This window comes from Poecilia mexicana, unplaced genomic scaffold (genome assembly GCF_051168715.1).
Source record: "Poecilia mexicana isolate PSO_F unplaced genomic scaffold, ASM5116871v1 scaffold_7, whole genome shotgun sequence".
NCBI classification, from domain to species: domain Eukaryota; kingdom Metazoa; phylum Chordata; class Actinopteri; order Cyprinodontiformes; family Poeciliidae; genus Poecilia; species Poecilia mexicana.
The window spans coordinates 28,290,634-28,315,016 of record NW_028263376.1 but is presented as its reverse complement, the minus strand read 5'-3'; the positions used below and the strand labels follow the sequence as shown (position 1 = coordinate 28,315,016).

The window sequence follows — 24,383 nt, the reverse complement described above, 5'->3', positions numbered from 1 at the left end:
AGCATTCTTAAAGACAACACACACCACATTAGAAAGTATTTGGTCAAATTGATGGGCCCTCATATTAAAGTCAGGAAATAGTTTCCTAGAAAATGTACCATTTTACTGTAAATCCCTGTAATCTGAAACAACCTGAATTTGCTGTAGAACGGTTTATAGTGTTGTTTCTTATTTAACTAAAGCATCTTGTAACACTCTTACCGGTCTAGTACAGAAAGTAAACTTTAGCTAATTTACAGAGGAAGGACCAGAAACACTGGACCAGTGTACGATGGCAGCCATATTGAATGCAGTTTACTGCACAGTTAGCCTAGCAACAGAGACATTGCTTGACTAGAAAGCTTGCTACAGTGTAAAGAACTGCTTCATGTAAAAATGATGAAATATGTAAGGGAAAGCTAACAAAACCTTTAGTTTTAGTTGTTTAGATTTTGTAAATTTGCTTTATGATAACCTATGATGTGTGTAGGTTTTAACTCCATAACAATTTCTTCTTTATTCTCTGAGCAGAAAACAGTTTTGACTAGTTAATACTGGATGTAGGAGGCAGACTGCTAATCACCACTTCACACAACCTACCTCAATTAAAATAACTACTACTTAACCTCAATAATATAGCATAGGTGTCATGATCCATTCATCTTTCTTTTTCACTCATAAAGCTGTCATGTTTTGTTGTGTTTTCCTTTTGTTTTTAGTTTGCTTTTGTTTGGTCTGTGCTATCGTCATCATGGGATCACAGCCCCAGATGTCATTGGCCTTGCCTTGCAGAGCTCTGTGAGAAGGACGCTGAGACAGTGAGGCCACTACCGCAGAGCTGGCCCAGCTGGGGGCCAGAGCCCAGGGGCCCCAAAAGGGGGGCTCTCCAAAGGGGTCAGGCTGAAGGTGACAATTACCCCAACACTGTAGTTTAGATGAAGGCAAAATCTTTATTTAACTGTGTGCCCATCAGAATAGCTGCTTATTATTTTGAAATGCAGAGTTTCGGACTCAAAAGGGGTTATACCACAGAGAAACTGCTCTGGCAAAACCTAAACGAGAGCCCTGTCTAGATGTCTGCGACTCGATGTTTCAGCAGTATGAGGAATCCTCTGAGAGGAGAAAGACTGAATGCATTGTGACATCTACCCAGCTGCTTTGTTTTGACATTCATTCAAATGGTTTACATGCTCTACCTGTTGTAGTTTTTCGCTGATGATTTCATCAGTCAAAATGAAGATTTTGCCAGTCTCAAACCTCCCTCCGTGATTTTGGTAAGCTTTGGATGTTGTGTACTTATTGCAGTGAGTTTGACCAGTTGGTGTCGGTGGCTGGTTGGAGGTGCTTTCACATGTGTTTACTGTTGATATTTTTTCCTTATTTGTAAGGAACTGGGACACCCCCTGAGCCACTACTTCTATCATCCAGCTCAGCAACATTAATTCAAGGGAAGAAATGAGAATGAGAGAAAACATTTTCCGTAGCAAAGATTTAATTTTTGCCTCTTTAACAAAACAGTATATTTTATAACAATGTTTGAAAGACCATTTCTTCAACATGGAATGAACCAGTTTAGATTTGATCAACCCGCACGTTGTAGATTTTGAACCAGACATCATCAAATGCTCTTTGAACTCTTTGAAGAATGTTAACGCTACATAAGGCAGCCATTATGGCACTCTCACTAATGCCTGTTGGTGCATATTTGACACGTACCTATAATCTTATTGCCCCCCTCAAATGATCAATGTTTGGCAAGTTAAAGCTTATGTCCCTAATTTATTATTTTAGTTTGTATTTTGAGATTAACTATATCTACCTTATTTAGCACAAATTATTTATTTTTAATATAACTATATAAAGTGTTAATAAAACGCACTGATATGATGAAAGGCACTTGCTTTAAAGTGTTTTGTGTAAGAGGCTTTTGAATCGTATTCCTGCGTACCGCTCAATGAAAGACTTCATCTTGAAAATCTCTTCTTGTAATGGGGTTCCTAATGAGACTTCCTTAAGCTGCACCAGTCGCTCCAGTCTCACCACTTTCCAAAGAACATTAGTGTAGCTAATGGACCACACTTCCCATTTTCCATTTCTTCCTTGGCCAACAATGCAATCCCGTGTTAAGCCCAGATCCAGCTACACAGCCTCAAACCATAACTCTGGCCACTGCAGATAATGTTCCCACTGATTTGATTACTTATGCTTTTGAGATAGATGCAGTGATGTTTGTGGGATAATGACCCTACTTAGGGATGCATTGAGTGTCTTTAACTGTGGTGGGTCACTTTAAGCGTTTCTTAGCTGCAGGAATCCCTGGGTTTGCTGATGCTGGATGGGAATCAGGGGCTGCACCAGTTTCTTTAAGATTATGTCCTGTTATTGTTGTTAACTGTGCGTAACTCGACTGTATTCTGTGTTCTTTTGTCCTTTCAGTGCCATCCAGTGCTAATAACTATAACCGGTGTGCCCTTGATCTCCATCCCTGTTTTCTTGTGTGTGGTTCATGTGACTGTGGCTCTCCTTTTTGACTCTAAACGCTGTGTGACAAGTTGATTTGATGTCTGAGAAGGAAAATGACTATATGACACTCTTGTACATGTTCACCTGTATTCTTTCTCTTAGGTTCCATTAGTTTCTGTGTCTTAAATTATATGGGAATTTATGCCTGAAGAGCGACAAGGAGAGACAATGTTAGAGGGGCAAGGGTAAGGCTCTCAAGTCTGTTGGGTTTTTATCAGCTTCCACAGGGCAATCTCTCTCCTTAACCTCCCTCCCCAAATCCTCCTCCTCTGCTCTTCCAGTCCTTTCACTTGTATCTTAACCATGTAGCACTCTTCTCTCTCCTAATTTACCCTCTGTTTGAGTTTTGTGTTCTTATCTCGTCTCTCTTTCTCTCTCTCTCTTGCTTTCTCTCTCTGTTTCTCAACCACAAATTTCTTTGCAGGTGCACAGGACTTTTCACTTCTCGTCAACAGCCCCAAAATAACAGCCAAATCCCCCTAATGGCCTACTGCTACTAAAAAATTTTTTTTACCACACACGCAAAACCTATACTAAACAATGACCTTCTCTCTCAGTGTATATACATGTATAAATGCAATATTATACATGCATATACATGCATAGATTTATGTGTGTGTGTCAAGCAACTCTCCGCCTACACCAGGGCCGTCTCTCTTCCTTAGTGAATATTCTCACTTCTAACAGTTTGGAACCTCTTTTGCTTCTCTGTTTTTGTGTAGGTGTCTATAGTCAGCCTTGTAGCTAATGCGCTGGGCTACTCCGATCTAGGGCCCATTAAATCACTCAGGACACTAAGGGCCTTGAGACCCCTCAGAGCCTTGTCACGTTTTGAAGGGATGAGGGTAAGATCCAAAGCTAAGCAGCTGATCCTTCCGCATGCCCATTCAACAGTTTAAAGCATGCTAGAACTGATCTAAAGGCAAAGTAAGAGAACAACAGAAAAGAAAAATCAGAAAGTTTGGGGGACTGGTTCTAGAAAGCTAGGAAATGAAAGCCAAAAAAAAAAGTCACCTTTCTATGCGCAGTGCTGCACCGTGCCTTTGTTAGACCGAAAGAATAAGTCATGATGCAGCTGGGAGTAAAGTAAGAGCGAGATCACATTTATTTGGATTGGATGTCTTTGATAATTAAACGTTTTTCAAAAGCCTACAGAAAACCGATTTGCTCGGAAATCTAAATTTTTCCACAAAAGCTGCCTCATCACATCAGAGACGAACTAAAAGTTCAGACTACCTCATTGTTTTCTTTTCTCACTGATTGGCCAAAGTGAATGTGAAATTGGTCAAAACTAACCTAACTTACATGTCATCTCATAGAGCATTCAAACCAACAATTCAATCAACCACTGCTTTCAATTGAGACCCCCTCACCCCCGCCCGCCCCTCCACATGCCCCCCCTTTCCTCCTCTTCCTCCTCCTGCTCCCATAACCTCCTCCTTCCCCAGTTCACACCATTCCCCAATGCATTGAGAACAACCAGCGGGAACCGGGGGGGGAGCTGCAGGATACCAAAACACCTCTGCCCAAAACCAGTCACACCAAAACCTTCCCCTTAGAGGAGCCGTTTTATGCATTTAATCGGCTGAAATGACTCTCTGCAGGAGTACGTCTTGTTTTTTCAGCAGCCTCATCCAGTTACTCTGGGCGAGCTGCATCTTCAGCGCCCCAACAACACCGTAACAGTTATGCATTAAAACTCTGAAAATATCTTGTCTTTTCGCAAATGGATTAAAGGTTTTGTGTAAGTGAAGTTGCTATAGAGAATTTTAGAAGAACATTGTCCAGGTTTGACCAGGGAAACCCTAACATAGTCTTAAAATAGATACAACAAATGTTACCAAATTTTATAGTTTTAATAAACTACAGATTAAATGTTTTATTAAAACAAACAAATTAGTCTGCTAATGCATTTTGGAAAATTTCCTGGTGTTATGTTATAGACGTCACGGATGGCTTATGTATCCACTGCTCTAGCCGCCCCCCGGGCTGTGCCGCCCTGAGCAGTAGCCCATACTCCCCATACCAAAAACCGCTACTGGTCTCCTCCTAAAAATGTGCAGATCTGATTGGTCGTCCCTGTGACTGGTGTACCGATAGTTTGCTCCTGGTTGTTGTCACCCGTAGTTCACTCTTTCTCTTTCTGAATCTCTCAGTTCAAGTCTCCTCTATCTTTCGCTATCTTCATCTTCTTGTTTGAGATTCTCCTCGTTAGCTCAAGCTTTCCCCACCTCCTCCTCTTCATCCCCAGCTTCCTCCCCTCTCCTTCACCTCCTTCCCCCCTCTTCTCCCCTCCCTCCCTGTTTTTCCACTCCACCTCGACCCAGTGTGGCTGGGCCGGTCCGCTGAAGGGTCAACACACTCTTTCCCGCTTGTCCAAGACCTTTATACATCAGAGATGGAGACATAAACCACACACTCACAGAGTTGTGGCTTTGGGAAGAAAGTATTTGTTAAGCTTCTGCCGTCGTCAGACGTTGGAGTGAATCATCCAACTTACTGATCTGCCATCAGCAAATTCTGCAGGCAGATTTATAATTTTCCGACACCTTACACTCTGAACTCTTAAAAGCTATTTTGAAACCGTCTTGTTATTCGCGCATGCAGGCAGAAGCTTAGCTAATACGCTAGGCAGCCATTTCACTGACAACATTTCTGCTCTCATGTCATAGCACCAGACACTTTAGCACATGCAGCAGACTCTGGGTTTCTGTTGCCTTCCACTCCCACAGGAAGTGAAGCTGGGAGGCAACAGTGGGCCCAGTTAAACTCTGACTTTTGAGTTCTGGGTCGACGGTGGCCCACAATTTGACAGCTGTCCGACAAAACCCTTAACCACACGCAGAAACTGTGTCTCCTGTATCTCCCACCACCCAAAAATGACAACCAGGAGCAGAAGGCCTCTGAAATTGACAAGAAGCCTGATTCCTTTAAATTGTAGATATCCAGCGACTAAAATGTGATGCCATTGCACATCAGCAGACATCAATGGTTTTAGGCCCTGGATAAGCTTTACGGTTTATGGTTCGCTGAAACTGAATTGGTTTTAACTAAAGATCTTGTCATTTTTGGGGCTGAAAAGCTTTCCACATTTGCTTAAATCGACCGTAAATGGTAGCACCAGTGCCCCTGTGAATTAGCGCATTCACTGGACGCACGTGGTGAGAAAGGTGAGGGCGGCCCAGTAATGCAAAAATGCAAAGGAAACAAAATAATAATTTGACCCTGCTGTATCAGTTTCTTTTCTTTTTCTTTTTTTTTTTTACTATGTCTATGTTCATAAATTGAGTTACTGTTTTGTTTGAACTGAAAATGGAAAATTTGAGGTCAAAACAATAAATAAATGAGTGGGGAAGTACATGAATGGAGAGATGACACAATAGGGAACTGATGAGAAAATATTTTATCTTTGCTGCTGCATCTTGTCACTTAAACTTTAATATATTTCATTGTTTTTGAAATAGACAAACACGGAAAGGAATTGTTGTTTTTAATGCTTCTTTGTAAATAAAAATCTGAAAAGTGAGGTCTGTTGTGGTAAGCCGATACACAGGGAGGAAAGTCTAATAGTGGGACAACTATGAGTAGTCCACATTGTTGAGTTATGCTCTAGTCAGTCAAAATCAACGTAAAACCATTTTGCATCACCTTGAGTACATGACTGCAGCCATGGGGGTCAGATTATGTTGAAAAATGGGAGTGAAGGTGATAAGAGCAGAAATAGCTGCATCATGTTTGTCTTTTTTAGCTTTTCTTTGTTGTTCCTATCAGTTAATTGCTCATCAATATGCCAATGCAAAGAGTTAAAGTTGGATGATGTTGGAAAAAGTCACTGGGAGTTTTGAGAAGCACAAAGCACCTTTGACTATCTGCTGCAGGCGAGTTTATTTGGGATTAATCACAGGTATGAGAGAAGCTGAAACATGCAGCGCTATAATAAAACCGACTGAGATTCTTCCCTGTACATCACTGCTAACTGCTCCACTTTGCTCCATTGTTCTGGTACCAATGATCCCAACCATCAAACATGGCGGTTGCTGCGTCATGCTGCGGGGAGACGTTTCTTCACTACGGACAGGGAAGCTGGTTAGAGTTGCTTTGTTCCTGGAGCAGATATTTACCCTGACAGATCAGCAGGTGCAAACGCCGGATTTACTCAATATTGATTCAGGAGTGGGGCTTTGTGTACAGGCATGCCACACTTTTCAGATTGTTATTTATAGAACATTTTGAAAACCCTGAATAACTTTCCGTCCACCTCACAATTACATGCTAATTGGTGTTGATCTGTCTCTTAAAATTCAAAAAAGTCAAACAAATGAGGGAGCAGAAAAAAGTTGTAATGTGACAAAATGCTAAAAGTTAGCGATGCGTTTTCAGTCTGAAACTTTGCTTGACAAGCAATGTCTATGGACTGTTTTTTTGTTCACTTGTCTTTCTTTTTCTCTTGATGCTGCTTGCTTTTAGTGTTTTGGGCAGTGTGATTAGACTATTAGTATAACATAACATCAACCAAGTTCCAGCATATTATTTTTCTTCTGGCAAACCTGCCTGAGGAAAATGACACCTAAATAAATATTAGTTACTGCCAATTATGCTTTTGTTTTTGAAGAAACATTTCAAGGCTGATCCGTTTGAGGGAGACACTCGTTGTACGTTGCGCTAGCAAACTTAATCAATAATCTCTCTATCCACACATTTCTCTATTTATTTATGTATTGATTTGAGCGGATTCTTGAGATTGCACAATGCCATGTAACACGCATGTGTAATAACTGCCGATGCACATTCTGCATTTTTGAAAGCCATTTTCCCTCTTTCTGAGAATGCTTTCTACACACAGCATGGCCTTTGTTATTGAACAGAATTTATTTGAAAGCGGTAAGATTGTAACTCGAATCAAGCAAAGAGTCATTCTCTCAGCGAGTTCGCCGGCACCGCTGTGGAAAAGTAATTCTGCAGTCTGTTTTGTAATCTAGCATTTGAGATTCGAGGAATTTTCACAAGCGTGCCCTCCATTATTTCTGCGTCCAGCGCTGAGAGAATCCCGCTCTTAGAGCTCCTCCCTGTCTGTTTGTTAAGAGGAGGGAATATGGCTCCACAAAACGAGTCTGCCAAAGAAATGCATGCTCAGCTGTCTGCCTGAGAGCTGCTGGTTGGCCTGCCTAACACTAGCAATGAGCAGTTCAACAAGTGCTGAGCTTTTGAATCTACAGTAAGAAAATAAAAAAAAAGAAGAAGAACTGATAGGATTAGAGATTTGAAGTGTGGGAATTTTTCCCTCCAAATTTTTCCATTTTGTTTTGAAATGGGCTTGTTATGGAGAAGAGCTTACTTAGAAAGATGAACTGCATAAGGTTGGGGTGGCGAGAGTGGGCACTTCATACTGATATGGCAAACACCTTTTTTTGTCTTTTTACAGATTCATCAAACACTCAAATTTTATTGTTGGTTGATTATATAAATATCTGCTCACACATTTCTGAGTATGAATATTTGAGGTTAGAACATGAACCTATTATCAGCAGTTCAGTGAGATGTGTGTCATTTATTACATTTACTGTCATTTTTGGAGAAATATTTTGTTAATTACACAATTATTTTCTGATAATAATTTGAACTATATTTACTCACAGTATGGCTTTCAATCGTGTTACTAAAGATAACAAAAACAAAACATTATTTTAGCAACACTAAATCCAAAGCTGCACGTGCATCTTGATTAAAAGTTAGAATGTACCTGAAATTTCAGTAGTAAAAACTTAAATTCATATATTATATGGATTCATTACAAAGATAGCTAGAGATCATTTGAACCCTCATTTCTTTTAGTTTGAGTATGGTTTGCAGATAATGCAAGATGTGGTTATCTCTGTTGCTCTAGAGACTTTTTCTGATACATTTTTCCTTCCACTTAACTTCCCATGACTGTGCTTTAACACAGGTTATTGGCTAACTTTCAATCAGCAATATTCCTCATTATTTCTGCAATAAAATCATGTCATTATTGGTTTCTCAGAGGTTAATTTCTGTTTCTTTTTTATTAACTGCAAACCATAATTATCAAAAATATAAGAGGGACATTTAAATATATTTACTCTGACACTTCTATATAACAAATGATTTGGCTTCTCTTTGTAAATTGGATAACAAAAAAAACTGAAGCTATTCTTCTTCATTGAGATGTCCATTTATTGGAACAAAAGATAACAAATCTCAACATGACTGCTGGCATCTTTATCTGAAAGAAAAAAAAATCTATTTTTATCATATAAATTAAACATTTTACATGTGATATTTAATAGATTTTTAAAAGCTCGTTTTTTTGTGTGAGAGAGAGTGTTCGAGTGCGCTCAGAGCAGTTTTAGTCCCATTCTACTGATCATCCTGCACTTCAGACTCTTAAGAAGATTTAGTAACAGTTTTAAGGATTTTTGTGTGACGCCATAACAAGATGCAGTGTCCTATCTGAGGGGTGAACATGAGCTGGGTTGGTTTCATGCTTCTCACACTGTTGTTATATCCTTTCTCCCCTGGTCTGGTTTAGGTGGTAGTCAACGCCTTGGTGGGTGCCATCCCTTCCATTATGAATGTGTTGCTGGTTTGCCTCATCTTTTGGCTGATTTTCAGTATCATGGGGGTCAACTTGTTTGCGGGCAAGTACTACTACTGCTTCAATCAGACATCAGAGGAGTATTTTGATGTCGAAGTTGTCAACAACAAGACCCAGTGCGAGGCGCTTATTAGCGATAACCACACTGAGGTCAGGTGGAAGAACGTCAAGATCAACTTTGACAATGTGGGCGCTGGCTACCTCGCCTTGCTGCAAGTGGTGAGAGCGCCACTTCTCCTCTGACTTCGTCTCCTGTTTCTCACTAACTTGCATTTATTTCCTCATTTTCCTGCACTTTCTTTGATGTTTTTTGTTGTTGTTAATTTTAAGCGTCACTCGAAGGCCTGCCTATGCTTTATTTGTGTTTTGTCTTTCACAGCACTACGATAAAGCCTTTGCTTCATGTTCATTGAGCATTTATGAGTGTGCCATGCCTTTTTTCTTTATACGTGTTTCTTTCCATGCACAAGCTGTACTACAGGACATGCATCAGTTTCGGTTTGAGTTTGAGTCTCCTTTAATGATTATAATCATTTATATATGTATGGTTTTTTTTTGTTTTTTTTTTTGCTTGTTTTTTCTGGTCTGCTGAATTGGGTTGAACAAATGTAAAATATAATATTGTCTCTCTTTCAAAAGGCCACATTCAAAGGTTGGATGGACATAATGTACGCCGCAGTGGATTCCAGAAATGTATGTTCACTGATTTATTTGAATATTTAGTTACTGCTCCCACTGTGTACTGGACTGTGAAAAGGAAACTAGGATCATAAGGATCTGTTGTTATTTAGATCTGTCAAAAAGTCTAAAACCTTTTTTTTTCCAAAGGATGATTTTTGGTATATGCAGTAAATTCATGAAATTATACCTAAAAAAGATGAGAAGCCAAATTAAAGAGTGAAAATGTAATTAATCTCCCTCCTTTCTGCCTTTTCTTTGTCCTTTATTTCTTTCTTACTTGTATTCTCTCTAAACCCCACTCATTTATACATTCGTTTTCTTATTTCTGTATTTTCTTCATTTTTTTCCTTCCTTTCTTTCTTTATAATTTAATACCTTCCTAATATTACTTCTTCTTTCTTGCTCTTTGTCCTTTATTCCTTCCATTCTTGAACCTTTTCGTCCTCCTTTGTTTGCTTTGTTCTTTCCTTCCTTGTACTCTTTCTTCCTTCCTCACAGTTTCTTGTTTTTCATATTTTATTTTTAAACTCGACCCGTTTTAGAAATATCTGACATGAATTTGGGGTATTTGGATAATTTGACTATTTTCTATGTTAAAAAACGAAGTAGTGATTTTTTTTTTTTTTTACCTCAGGTCAGATTTAGGCAGATTTTTCTCGTCTGTATGAGTGAATGAAAACATATTTGAAGTCTAAATATTCTGCCTCTTTTCCTTTTAAGGTGGAAGACCAGCCCAAATACGAAGTCAACATTTACATGTACATCTACTTCGTTGTCTTCATCATTTTCGGGTCCTTCTTCACCCTGAACCTCTTCATTGGTGTGATCATTGACAACTTCAACCAGCAGAAGAAAAAGATAAGAGCTGCTCTACCTCCGAATGTTTTTCATTTTGCTCCTGGTGTCAAACGGGAACATGGTTATAACCAATGTTCTGTTTCTCCCTTTACTTTGGAGGTCAGGATATCTTCATGACGGAGGAGCAGAAGAAGTACTACAACGCCATGAAAAAGTTGGGCTCCAAAAAGCCGCAGAAGCCCATCCCTCGACCACAGGTTGCTCATGGTTTTTTTTTTGTTGTTGTTGTTTGTTTGGTTACCATGCATGCAGTTCGTTCATCTGATTCCTCAGAAATCTCACCGTCTTTCCTCCCTGCTGTTCCAGAACAAGATCCAGGGATACGTGTTTGACTTTGTGACGCAGCAGGTCTTTGACATCTCCATCATGATACTCATCTGCCTCAACATGGTCACCATGATGGTGGAAACAGACGATCAGTCCGAGCAAACGGAAATGGTTCTCTACTGGGTCAACTTCATCTTCATCGTGGTCTTCACCACAGAGTTCTTGCTGAAGCTTTTTGCGCTGCGCCACTACTACTTCACCAACGGATGGAATATCTTCGACGTGGTGGTTGTCATCCTCTCCATCGTCGGTGAGTGGAAAGTGTGGAGCAGTGAGCAAGTTTACAGTCTTTCAGAAGCGTTCACGCCTCTTGAACTTTTAGTGATAAACACTGAGTTGTTTTATGTAACCAACACAAAGTAGCGACAAAAATAAAATAAAAAATAATGTTTTTGCTTTTTTTTGTTGCACCTAAACATTTTAGATAACTAATAAACTGTTTAATATCAGGTACAGATAGAAACCTAAACCTAATAAGTGGTTGTGTCACCCTGAAGAAACAACAGTGTCTTACTTTGGTACCATTGAATTTTACTGACTAAATGTTTTAATTCACACCTTTTTCTGCTCTGTTTAAGATCATTTCACAGCATCTCAACGTAATTTAAGTCAGGACTTTGACTAGACTGCTCCAAAGCATATTCTTAGGCAATTCAGAGGTGGACGTCCTGATCTGCTTCTTTTCCTGCACAACACAGGAGAAGCTTTAGCTTAAGCTCCCAAACTGATGGCTGCATCAGGATGTCCTGGTATCAAGCAGGGTTTCTGTTTATAGCAAGCTGTCAAGGTCCTAAAAAAAAAGCAAAGCAGTGCTTGACCTATGTTCACATATTACAGGGAATGCTCTGCTCCGATGTGAACAAGATTTAACCATTTGGTCGACTTTTAAATTGCTGTGTGTAGCAGAAAACTTGTGAAACGTGATGGTGGCAGCAGCATGCTGTGGGGTGCTTTATTTCAGATACTGGAGGCAGCAAAATACTTTAAACAGAGCCAGAGGTTCACGTTTCCGCAGTTTCTAATGTCACAGACTTGTGGTCGCGTTATGTTAAGTGGTATTGACTCGTTTGCTGGGCACTATTTTTCTAGCGACTTTCTTTTACTAATTATTCTTCTTGTTCGCCTCAGGTATGTTCCTGGCTGACATCATTGAGAAGTACTTTGTGTCACCGACCTTGTTCAGGGTCATCAGGTTGGCTCGTATTGGCCGGATCCTGCGTCTGATCAAGGGAGCCAAAGGCATCCGGACTTTGCTCTTCGCCCTGATGATGTCCTTGCCGGCCTTGTTCAACATTGGCCTGCTGCTCTTCCTGGTCATGTTCATCTTCTCCATCTTTGGCATGTCCAACTTCGGCTACGTGAAGCACGGAGCGGGTATCGACGACCTGTACAACTTCGAAACCTTCGGCAACAGCATGATCATCCTGTTCATGATCACCACGTCGGCCGGCTGGGACGGCTTGCTGCTGCCGATTCTGAACTACCCGCCGGACTGCGACCCCAACCTGGAGAACCCTGGCACGTCGGTGAAGGGCGACTGTGGGAATCCCTCAGTGGGGATTTTCTTTTTTGTCATGTACATTATTATTTCCTTCCTGATCGTGGTTAACATGTACATTGCCATCATTCTGGAGAACTTCAGCGTGGCCACCGAGGAAAGTGCCGATCCGCTCAGTGAGGACGACTTTGAGACCTTCTACGAGATCTGGGAGAAATTTGATCCCACCGCCTCCCAGTTCATTAGTTTCGCCAAGCTGCCTGACTTTGCCGACGCTTTGGAGCACCCGCTTCGCGTGCCGAAGCCCAACACTATAGAACTGATCGCCATGGACATGCCTATGGTGAGTGGCGATCGCATTCACTGCCTCGACATCCTGTTTGCCTTCACCAAGCGTGTGCTGGGCGACAGCGGCGAGCTGGACATGCTGCGGACGCAGATGGAGGAGCGCTTCGTGGCCGCCAACCCGTCCAAGGTGTCGTACGAGCCCATCACCACGACGCTGCGCCGTAAGCAGGAGGACGTGTCTGCCAGAATCATCCAGAACGCCTACCGCGCCCACCTCATCAGGCGCGGCATCATCTTCAAGCGGCACATTTTGTCCAGTAACAAGCTTGAGAACGGCGGGACCAACCAGGAGAAGAAGGAGAGCACGCCATCCACGGCCTCTCTCCCGTCCTACGACAGCGTGACCAAACCTGACAAAGAGAAGCAGGACAAAAGCAAGGAGGACTGGGCCAGGAAAGAGAAGGACAAAAACCAGAAAGACGAGTGGGAATCCAAATGTTAGGATCCAGTGACTCCAGAATCTCAATTTAACCACAATGAGAACAGACTTTTGGGCCCAGACACCCAACAAAATGTAGAAAAACCATTTGCAAGTAAGATTAAAAACAAGAAGGAAAAAAATAAAAACCCACAAAAAATGTTTACATACTCAAATGCTAACTGAGGCAATGTGGTTTCCTATGTTGTCAAAGACGGCTGAACCAAACGCAATCAGTTTACTGTGGAACTTCTGCTGCACAGCGACCAAGTTCATAGAAATGAGGAGTAAACACACAAAAAAAAACAGGAACTCACGCATTTCTTCGGGGGACCAACTGCCACAGCATCCACCGCTCGGCGTTTGGAGCGCCGCGGATCTCCTGCCACCACCGAGCGTGGATTAACCCTGCTGCAGAGCTCCGGCGCCGTGGCACTGGATCGCTCAGATCCCGACAGAACTGTGTCAGCAGTCTGAAGGAGGGGGTCTGTAACTCCTGAGTTTACCGTCTTTATCAAGAAGAGAAGCATAATCACCCGGAGGAAGTTTAGCTTTTTGACGGATGCACTAGAGGCGGGGAGGAGACAAAGAGTTTTATTTTTCATTCATTTGAGTAAATGTGCATCTTCACATTATTTGAGAAGCAAAAAAAAAAAAAAGAATAATAAGATAACATTTATCCCATGTCACCAGTCTTTTCATCCACTCTTTGTAATACTGATGCTGAAAAAGACGTTTTCTAACATGGGCTCTCATGCTGGGATGGGTACGACTCACTAGTTAGTCTGTGTCATTTGGATGGAGTTCCTGATAAAAATAATTTTTGTGCTTGTTAAATGCATAGAAATGACTTGCATGAAGGCATGTTTTGATCAGGAGTCATGCATGAGTAATCATAGTCCACAAGACACTAATTGTCAGACCACCGCAGTGGCTCGAGTAAACGCTTGAGACGGTCCGCCGAGGAAGCTAGGAGAACCGCAAAGGGAGCACGCAGTTATAGGAAATATTATAGGACGACGTTTGTATTTCACAAATTGTTTTTTACCCGATTTGTTTCAACCTCTGCTGAAGTGAACACGGGAATAATCAACGCAGGCGCTCAGAGCCGCGGCCTCGGCCGGAGTCTCTGGATGTTGATAGCTTTGCAGGTTTGCGGCGCGGGGCAGAATATCCTCATGTTGAGGCTGCACAGCACTTGGAAGGACATTCAAGCAGTTCTGATCGAATCTGAGGATTTCTTGGTGAACCTACTGCCATTTAAACCGTCTCTTTCCTCACTGAACTCTGGTGTACGCTACAACCACGAGAGCAGGGGATGTTTCACGCCAAGAAATCCAAAATCCAGTGTGCTCACGAATCGGTAGGCGTCCCGTCTGTCGCAGAGGGATCAGGTTCAAGATTTGAATTTTTGTTTTGGTTGCTTTCTTTTTTTTTTTTTTTTTTTTTCCCCTTTTTGTGTTCTTGTTTCGAGGCAAGAGGAAGGACTTAAAACTGTGTTGAGGTGAAGGCAGTGGGTAATAGTTTTACTGAGCAACTTTCCCTGAAGATAATCGTTTTATTTACAATGTGAGTTCAGCGTAAGATTGTCCTTGGGATGCGTGTTTCAGGCCGTGCTGTTTGGAGAATTTGAGTTGTTAGCTTTATATATATATATTTTAAAATTAAACAGCCTTTAAGTCTTTCACTGATGTCCACACGATGCAATCTTTCCCAAAAATAAAAGGCCGATGATCGGTGAACGTGACATCTGATACAGCAGAGGTAGCAAAACTTTTTTTTTTGCAGGGACATGTCTTGTTGTGCTTACCATGTGTGGAAGGTGTGGACTAAGGAGGAACTGCGAGGCTTCAGGGATGGGTGACAAATACCAGCGGACCAATATGTAGACCGAGACCCTCCCTTCAGTGTTTCCGACCGACTTCCATGAGAACAAGAGATGGAAGGCGGGAGCAGCAGGCGGCGAAGGTGCTGTATGGTCTGAGCTGGGAGTGCTGAAAGTCCCATGTTTGTCAGTGTATCATTGTGCTTCTGTGGGACCTCTTTGAACACTGTGTGATCTTGCACCATCTCTTCGCGAACCTGCAGGCTTCCAAAAACGCTTATCACCTGCCTAAAAAAAAACCAGAGACAGAGGTAGTGGAGGAGCGGGGAAATTATGAACAGACCTCACGTCGAAGCAGCTATGTTGTCTAAATAAGCTTTGTGGGTGTTTTTCACAAATAAACTGGAGGCTTCGCCAGCTGCCTCCGTCGACGTCCTGCCACTTATTTTCTACGCAGTGGAAATGGTCCTATTTCTTAGTGGATGACCAGACACGAACCTGGCATCCGGCGTCACACCACTGTTGCCATTTGGTGTGCTCAACACTGCCTGTACCGACCTATTCCCCCCCCTCCAACTCCCCGTACAACAGCAAATGAGGTCTGTTTACAATACGAGGTCTCTGAACCAGTTTGGCGGCTGCACACTGAAACCAAATACATTCCCAATGAGAACCACAGGAGGAGCGAGTAAGGTCATCCAAACTTACCCATGTTCATCTTGGATGTAATATTTTAGAGTTATAAACATTCACGTTTAAGAAAATATGAAAAAAGTTAAAAAAAACAACAACAAAAAAAAACCTAAAAGAAAAAAAACACATGTATATGTACAGTGCAGGCTATGATGTAAATGGCACAATCACTGAAAAAGAATGAACTTTTTGAGAGAAGCTATAAATATTGTATTATATTGTTTTATTTTAATGGCATGCTTTGTTGTGTTCTTTTGTTTTTTTTGTAAATACAGAATTTTAAAAATGTTACTACTAATAATCAAAAGGTGAATAATAACAATAATATAGAATGGCTTCCAGCTATGCCCTTTGTCACATTTGTTACTTTTTGGATTTTTTGAGACACTTTTCACTTTGTTGACGGAAACTGAATGAAATATAGATATTATATAATTCAAAAAGATATATACATGTATACATATGTGTCTATATGTATATACATGAAACAGGAGAACACTGTCACATTTGATTTATGTGCAACACGTTCACGTGGATGTCTAAAGAAAAAAAGAAAATAATTACAAACTGGTTGTTTCCAGCACTCTTTTCAATGTTGGGGGGGAAAAAAATAGCTCATGTGCAATGTTACTGGATGTAGCCCGATCATGACTTTAAGAGGATATTGTTACCAGCACATTTCTCACTTAACTGTTGTATCTATCACACTCAGAGCGCAAACACACACACACACACACACCATTTCTACAGACACACGTCAAGGAAACTCTTCACTGCCCACCAAGTTTACAGGTGATCTCATTCCAGGATGACGTCAGCAAGTGTGACTGACTTCTTCTTACATACTATGATACTGCCACCTAAACACACACACACACACACACGCACACACACACATGAGTGCCATTGCAGCTCCACACACCTGCGGTCATTTTCTCATCATCATCATCACTATGCTTTTGTTGAACAGTTCGTTTCTCGTGTTCCACTCTATGGCATGTGCCTTTTTTCTGCTTTTTCTGCAAATTTGGATGTCAATGCCACTCTGAAGAAAAAAAAAAACTAACAATGAGAAACGTGTCCAAATTGAAGAGGGTGGGGATTTCTCTCTTTCTTTCTTTTTCTTTTTCTTTTTTTTTTTCTTTTTTTTTTTTTTTGAGGGGTGGGGTTGATTAGTCAGGGATGTGAGGTCAGGTGTACAAGTGGAGGATCTTCCAGAAATTCAGCTCCCATCGTACTATTTATGAGTGTGTGATGTTAACAGATAAAAATCAAACTAACTCGAGAAAAATAAAAAAAATAAAAAAATTGTCCTGTTCTTAGTGCTATACGTGTCACTCACTTGGCTTGTGAAAAAGCAGCTTGCCTTCTGTACTTTGGTTTGATTTCTTCCGTATTTCTGTTTCCATCTGAAATTTATTTTTGTATCAATATTTGATTATAGGAGTTATTTTTTTTTAGCATGGTTTATTATGAGCTTTTTTTTTTTCTTTTTCTTTTTGCCGAAAAACAAATTACTTAAAAAAAGTGCTTTTCAAACTGTTATCATTTGACACCGTGACAAAAGAGGATATACAGTACAATACGATGGTGTGTTGCACAACCACTTGGACTCTTGGTTTAGAATATATGAAAGATTGTCTTCATTTGAGCACGAAACTTTTTATTACCAATAAAGCAGCCTTCCAGTTACAACCTGTGTGGCTTTTTGGATGTTGACTTGAATGTTTGTAACTTCACCACATGCACTCCAAAAGGTTTAGCTTTGTTGTTGTTTGACCAGACCGCCTGGTTAATGTAAACGACCACAAAGGACACATCTTGAGAGTTTCCATGGGCCTCCTGGCTTTCCGTTTCCGATCGACAGTTGTGCCATGCGCTCCTCTTTTTCAGAATTATTGAACAGATCTTTCAAAACAAAGCTCCTAAAGATGGAGAAATTGGGATGATATTTTAAAATATTTGCTCAGAGCTGTGTCCCTTGATCTTCATGAGGCTGGTTGTTCACTAATGATCTCCATCAAACCCATCTGGATTCATAAGGAGACTGAGTTACACACAGGTGGACTCTTCACTGATATATTCTGAATATAAATAGTTTAATCATATTTTATTAATTAGTGTCAGAGTAAAGGGGGTGAGTACCAAAGCATGCCAAACTTGCATCTATAACCATTTCCTTCTGTTTTACTCTCTGCTTTCTGTTGGTAAGATAAAATCACGTTAAATTACACTTTAATTCTCTGATAGCTGATGAAATGTCAACTATTGCAGTTCAGCTTATTTTTGTTGCGTTGCAGTATGAAAACATAGCTGAGCTTTTTTTCTTTTTTTTGCTCTAGTATTTATAAGTTTGCATCTCTGCCAGGAGATGGACTCTGTACCCTAAAGTACGAATCCCAGATACATGGAATCCGATCCCATAAATCCTAGGAAGTATCGGAAAACCAGTTTGTGTCTTACTTCCTTTTACTCACTTCCATTTTCATCTTTAAAACAACATCATCGCCCAGGCTCCGGCTCTCCCACAAGTCACGTGTACTCTTCAGCTCGCAGCATCCTCTCCCTCCCTCCCAAGCGATCTGCTATTTTAAAACTCCCACCGTCTCCATGTGTTATCTAAACATGTTGGCGAAAGAAGGAAAGACCCGCTCCTTTCCCTCATGATTTATCGACCCCGTTTTGCCGAAGCTTTGTTGCTGTCATGTTGAACACAGGACGGCCGTGTGAGATTGCAGTCAGGTAGAGAGAAAAAGAGAGGCAGGGAGAGTTCAGACTGGGAGGAGGGAGATGGGAGGTGGCTGAGCACTGCAGTGCAGATAAATTAATGCAGCAGTCGAGGCTGAGTCAGCAGCACACTCCCAGTTTACCACTGGGCTTCAGCTAGTGTGTGCCACTGGTCATAATTCACCCCACCCCCTAAATAAAGGCATAACATCCTTTATTTGAGAAAAAAAAAAGCATGGGCGTTAAAAAAGAAAAAAAAATCGCCGACGGTGCAGGTGACGCCGAGTGTGGAGGAGCTGTCCCTGGTGCTGGAGGTGGAGCAGCAAGACGGACATCCTGTGCTCGGCTGTGGTGGGGAGCTGCCAGGGTGCATGGGCCACATGGATGGGAGATCGCTTTATGAGGAAAACATCATAATGATGAAGAAGAAGAAAAAGAAGAAGAAGTGCGCTCGGAGTGCGAAGAGGGTGGGAGGTGGACGGGACTCGACCTAATTCGTGCAGAGCCACACCTACACACTCCTCCGCTTTTCCTCCTCTCACACCTCATCCTTCCCTCTGAAGCTGACACAGAACATGTGGTTTCTCTGTGGGCAAACCTGGAAGCGGCTAAATATAACGTTTTAAAGTGTCACCTACAAAAACAACCGGCGCAGTTTTCTTTCTTTCTTTCTTTCTTTCTTTCTTTCTTTCTTTCTTTCTTTCTTTCTTTCTTTCTTTCTTTCTTTCTTTCTTTCTTTCTTTCTTTCTTTCTTTCTTTCTTTCTTTCTTTCTTTATATAGCTCAATTGAAGGTCATGCAGTGCTCTGAAAAAGCTTCACATGACGCTCGGTGTATCGAAATAGACAATTATTTAAAATCTATTAGTTTCTTGTACTTTTATATAACAACTTTTATATTTATACAACTTTTATATTTTACAAATAAATCTACTATTTATTTGTAATTTTTATTTAATTTTTTTAGATATTTCAAATTACATACTTATTTTTTTCTAATTTTCTTTTTCTTATCTTTTCAGTGATGCTTCTCTAATTTCTTAACGGCAACTAATTTCTTGCTTGAAGAAAAACAACAAAAATTAATCTAAATCTGCCAGAAGTATGAATTATTTTAACTGTAAACTTCCTCTTTATATTCAAGTTTTATTGTATATTTTATTTCAAAACATCCCGAACATACCATCCCTGTAGATAAGCATGGTGGTGGCAGCATTATGCTGTGGGGAGAATGATCTAATGCAGAGACAGATGGAGCTAAATATGAGACAATCCTTTTAGAAGACAGCATGTTTAGGGTTTCTGTTTAGGACTAAACTTGCAACCAGCTACATTTTTCTTCTTTTTTCACAATTAAGCACAGCTTTGCCTTCTCCTGACACACAAAATCTCAATACAATTCATTAAAACAAGATGGGGTACCTGCAAGGCACAATGCAGACTCTACTCCCATGGGAACCATTGATACCTTTGGGTAATTTTTATGTCGTTATAGCGCTTCTGTTCCTCCGTCCTGTTTTTCTGCAGTCCTACTGTTTAATGTATTCTCACACACACAGAGAATCTGAATAGTGAATGAAGGGGTTTTTCCTGCAATCTAATCCCATATCAGTCCATGACTGAGATCAGGTGATTGTGTGCGTGTGTGTGTGTGTGTGTGTGTGTGTGTGTGTGTGCGTGTGTGTGTGTGTGTGTGTGTGTGTGTGTGTGTGTGTGTGTGTGTGTGTATGCTTAGCTCATATTAGCTCTATTCCTCTTTCCTTCTCCTCGTTTTTTTTTCACCCCCAGGAGTCAGACAGAAGAGTGGTCTCCAGAAGCCACAATCCCTGCCTGCTTTGAACAAAAATCCTCCCTCAGTGAGGAGCCAGGCACACCCCGCATACATTCCTAATATTTAGATCCAGGCTGCGTGAAAACCTACACATTCGCCATGAAATGCAGCCCACTGTTTTTCTTCCACCAACCTAAAATCCACCATCCCCCTCTTCACTCAATGTTGGCATCGTTTATTACATAAGATTATTGTGCAACAATGCAAATTTGTGTGGACAAAGCGCAGGCTGTGTGCTGTCTGCGCTGCAAAAGGAAAATCTAACTATTTTTCTTTGCAAAAATGCACTGCTTCTCCTGCTAAACGTTTTCCCAAACGAACCGGGATGAGTTGCGCAATTTTCGAAACAACAGCGCCCACATGTGGTCAATATTACGTATTACACATCGACTTTGAATCTGTTTTTTCCTCATTAGAAATCAATGAGTACAACCTGTAGGAAATCTCAGTCTGTTTAATTCTGAAGGACATCAATCTAAATTATGTAAGTAAATGACTTTATTTTTAAACTATGGTTCCAATTAAAGACACATTTCATTCATTGGATAAATAAATCAAATGTTTTAATCATGCAAAACACAGTTTGTTCCTAATTTAATTAAAGTCCTTCAAATCAGTTTAGTCCAGTTCTAATTCCAGTATAATGCAATAAAGTTACATATATCTGTACCCGTCTCCCTCCCAACAGGCACCAGTTTAAAATGTGTATAAATTATTTTGAAACCATGGTCACTAAGTTTGGGGGTGATGAGGCTAAAAGAGCTAGTCCTATACGAAATTAGAGGATTGCTGCTAAATACTGCAGCGTCTCTATCTGAGCAGTTTGCATTTTCATTTAAATATTTCATCCTTACAAGGATTAGGCAAGTGAAGTTTGTTCTCAAATGATACTGTCAGGATCTTGTTTGAGTTTGCTTTTGGTTTTGTCATTATTCGTGTTCACTAACCCTCTATTAGTTCCGCATTGTTCCTATTTTTACATCAGTTCCTTATTTATGTTTATTTCATGTGTCTAGTCCCTCATCAGAAACATACCTGAAGTGTTGCTTCCAGAACTTAGGCACTTCATTCTCAGTCACTCCTTGCTGGTTCCTCATGGTTTTATTCTGTCAGGTTCTGTTACTTCCCCGGTCTACCCCATGTTCTCTTCACCTCTCCTCCCTGTACTCCCATGGATTTTTTTTTGTTTTTGTTCTTATGTTCTTATATCGTTAAATTTTCAAATTCACTTTGCTCCATCCAACTTTCTGCATTTGGGTCCAACATCAACCACTCACCAATCATGCCACATACAATAACGTAGCCCATAGATCAGCTTTGAGAAATCTTTGACATAAGTTCAGATCATCTTAATATGTTTTCAGCTAAAAAATTACATGATGTAAAAATGTTTATTTGATTTGACAACACCTCATTAAATATAAAATAATCACTAATATATAAACACTAATATTGTTAATCTGCTTTAGAGGAGGAGTCTTCTGTTGTGCTGCTAGCTGAAACAAAACGCCATCGTCTCATCCTTCTGCTGGACTTTGGAGCAAAACCTCACGACATCTGCAAAACATGCATGCATGGGTAAATCACTGTAAACCTTCATTACACCTACAATACAATTCAAAAGTGGTCAGGAGGCATTATGTAAATGTGACTTATTTGAGATTATTTAATGTTATAAAATGATTCCCTCAACAGAAACGTGTTGCTTTAATTATTTCATGCATGTTTGAGAAATCCTTGAATGCCTGGTGGCAGCCATTCGGGATTACTTAAACACTTGATCCCACAAAGAGGCGCCTATTTCCTCCTTGGAGCTGCACTTCCCCTCTCAGCTCCACCAGACTAGCGGCGCCTGGTGGAGCTGAGAGGCTGTTGAGCATGAGCCACTTTTCAGTTCAAACTCTTAAGAGGAGTAGGAGCTTCTTAAAGGAACAGAGGCCAATGTCGAAGTCAAATTTATGTTACGTTTGATATAGACAGCATTTTTAAAACTGAAAGTAACATTGTTATGTGATTGTGCTATAAAATTGGACTACATACCTGGAAATTACATAGTACCTCCCATTTAAATTATTACAAATCCTTGTTGCATGCCCTCCCAGTACAATTTTTCACATAGGTGACCTTTAAGCTCACCTCTCTTGTTTGAGGCTGGACAGCCACTCCACAAAATCTTTAGCCTTCATTCTGTCCAGGTTGTTGATGAAGTCGCTGGTGAACGTCCCATCTGAATGCCTTTTAAAGTTCCGGATGATGTCTGGTCCAATTCTTCTCTGATGTGAATACCAACTGAGAAGTACAGCACATGTGAGAAAATGGTAACATGAAATGTATTCTTTCATCTATTTACAGCAAGTAAAATACATCAATATTCACACTTAGGTGCTTTTCAAAAAAGGAAACAGAGCAAAAAAGACTAATGTCTCGATTTTGGCCACTTTTTTTTGCTCAAGAGTGTATAAAGTTTAACAACTGTAAAAAAATACCTGTATGGTTTTGTTTTATTCAGAACCATCTCCTTAGTGCTTGAACAGAACAAAAGTAGTAAAATGCATAAGATCACTATCTTCATCCTCAGAGCACCTAGCAAAAACGTGAGCATAAAGACAAAATGAGAATCCAATAATTCAATCCTTTAAACTCATCTTGGAATATTCAGACTTACCTGTGGGACATGCACCTTTTTCTCCAGTGAAGTGTTGCTCCGGATTGTCGTGTGCACATGCAGAGGATTGTTAGTGAAGCCACAGATCAATCCTGCAGCTCCTTTTACAACGCTCTGAAGTTGCGCCGTCACGATGCAACGAACCGCTCCAGCTCCATGTTTTTATACAGACATCAGGTGCCATCAGGTGACACAAAGGTCCTCTCCCTCTCATTACAGAGGTTTGGATCACAGCTGATCTGAACTACAGTGGTGTCTAATCTCTTCAGAAGTCACAGGTTGGAGCCCCCTCACTCTTACTCAGACTGCAGCAGGTGTGAGGAGACGTTGTTATGGTGTTTGGCGCCAAGAGCATGACTCCTAAACTGTATTACTCACTTCTTTAATGTTGGAAAGCTAGGAGACTGACCATGTTCAAAGTTTAAGAGAGACACCTTTTGTTACGGAGAAGAAACTTTGGATCAAGTAGTTATGGTTTTGTATTCAAAGTTTTATTGTGGTTTTATGATGCAAGCCAAAACAACATGAAGCATAGCTGGAGGAAAATGTTACATTGTTTTCAGAATGTTTTACCCCCCCAAAAAAGAAGATAAAGAAAAGAAAAAGATCTTAAAAGTTAATTTGTAATTAACTCCTCTTTAATCTGGCACCAATACATAGAATCCAGCGACTCTACCTCCTTCCAGATATCAGATAAATAGTATTGCCTGTGTGAAATTTAATCTTAGAAAGCATTAAGCTGTGAAGGCGTCAGATGTTTCTTGGAGAACATTGCTTAACAAACAGCATCATAAAGACCAAGGAGCACACCAGACTGGTCAAGGATAAGGTTGAAAATAAATGTTAAAGCAATTTATAGAACAATACCCAAAGATTTAAACATATTAGAGAGCGGTTTTTAGACCTCCATCTGAAAAAGGAGAGACTTGACTGTCCTCCTCCAGTGACAGGCTGGTCAAGCTGAGCATTAATCAGATGACAAGCCAAGAGAGCCATGGTAACTCGGGAGGAAATGCAATTCTATTGCTTCCGGTGGAAATCGGTTCTGACAAGACAACTGGGACTGTCAAACTTGTCCTTTGGGGAAGAGGATCAAGAAGACAGTCATTGTAAATTAAAAGCAAGCCACAAAGCAGAGGACAAAATGTTTCGGGGAGCAAGATGGGGCCAAAGCTGCCTAATACACAAAAGGTTTTGTGTGGTGGAAAATTATGTCTACGTGTAAACTTCAAACCACCACAACGAGACAAGTTAGTGGCAGACTGGAGCCTAAACTCACAGCCTGAGCAATGATAATGTGGTTTAGATTAGAGTGTGTCAGTGACCCAATCAAGTCTCTCTAACACATATGTCAGTTTTAGGTTAAGTTTTGACCTAAAACTGAACATTTCAGATTTAA

The 24,383-nt window shown here is 40.6% G+C and overlaps 2 protein-coding genes across 2 annotated transcripts in view; one reads left to right on the top strand and one right to left on the bottom strand.

The window, feature by feature from the left end:
• scn8aa (sodium channel, voltage gated, type VIII, alpha subunit a) overlaps positions 1-17,458 on the top strand; it is a 49,036-nt gene extending 31,578 nt beyond the window's left edge. Inside the window, exons 20-26 of the mRNA XM_014982228.2 lie at positions 3,225-3,347; positions 9,050-9,334; positions 9,755-9,808; positions 10,517-10,654; positions 10,747-10,851; positions 10,961-11,231; positions 12,110-17,458. Of these exons, the coding sequence (XP_014837714.1) occupies positions 3,225-3,347; positions 9,050-9,334; positions 9,755-9,808; positions 10,517-10,654; positions 10,747-10,851; positions 10,961-11,231; positions 12,110-13,269 (2,136 nt within the window). The 3' untranslated portion in view covers positions 13,270-17,458. The remainder of the gene's footprint in view (positions 1-3,224; positions 3,348-9,049; positions 9,335-9,754; positions 9,809-10,516; positions 10,655-10,746; positions 10,852-10,960; positions 11,232-12,109) is intronic.
• A 4,993-nt stretch (positions 17,459-22,451) lies between these two features.
• Positions 22,452-22,921, bottom strand: LOC148158458 (pro-glucagon-like). The gene is made up of 2 exons (XM_088007541.1): positions 22,806-22,921; positions 22,452-22,608 (listed from the first exon to the last, which is right to left on the bottom strand). The coding sequence occupies exons 1-2, from the start codon at positions 22,919-22,921 to the stop codon at positions 22,452-22,454; spliced, it is 273 nt and encodes a 90-aa protein (XP_087863667.1).
• Positions 22,922-24,383: the final 1,462 nt, after the last annotated feature.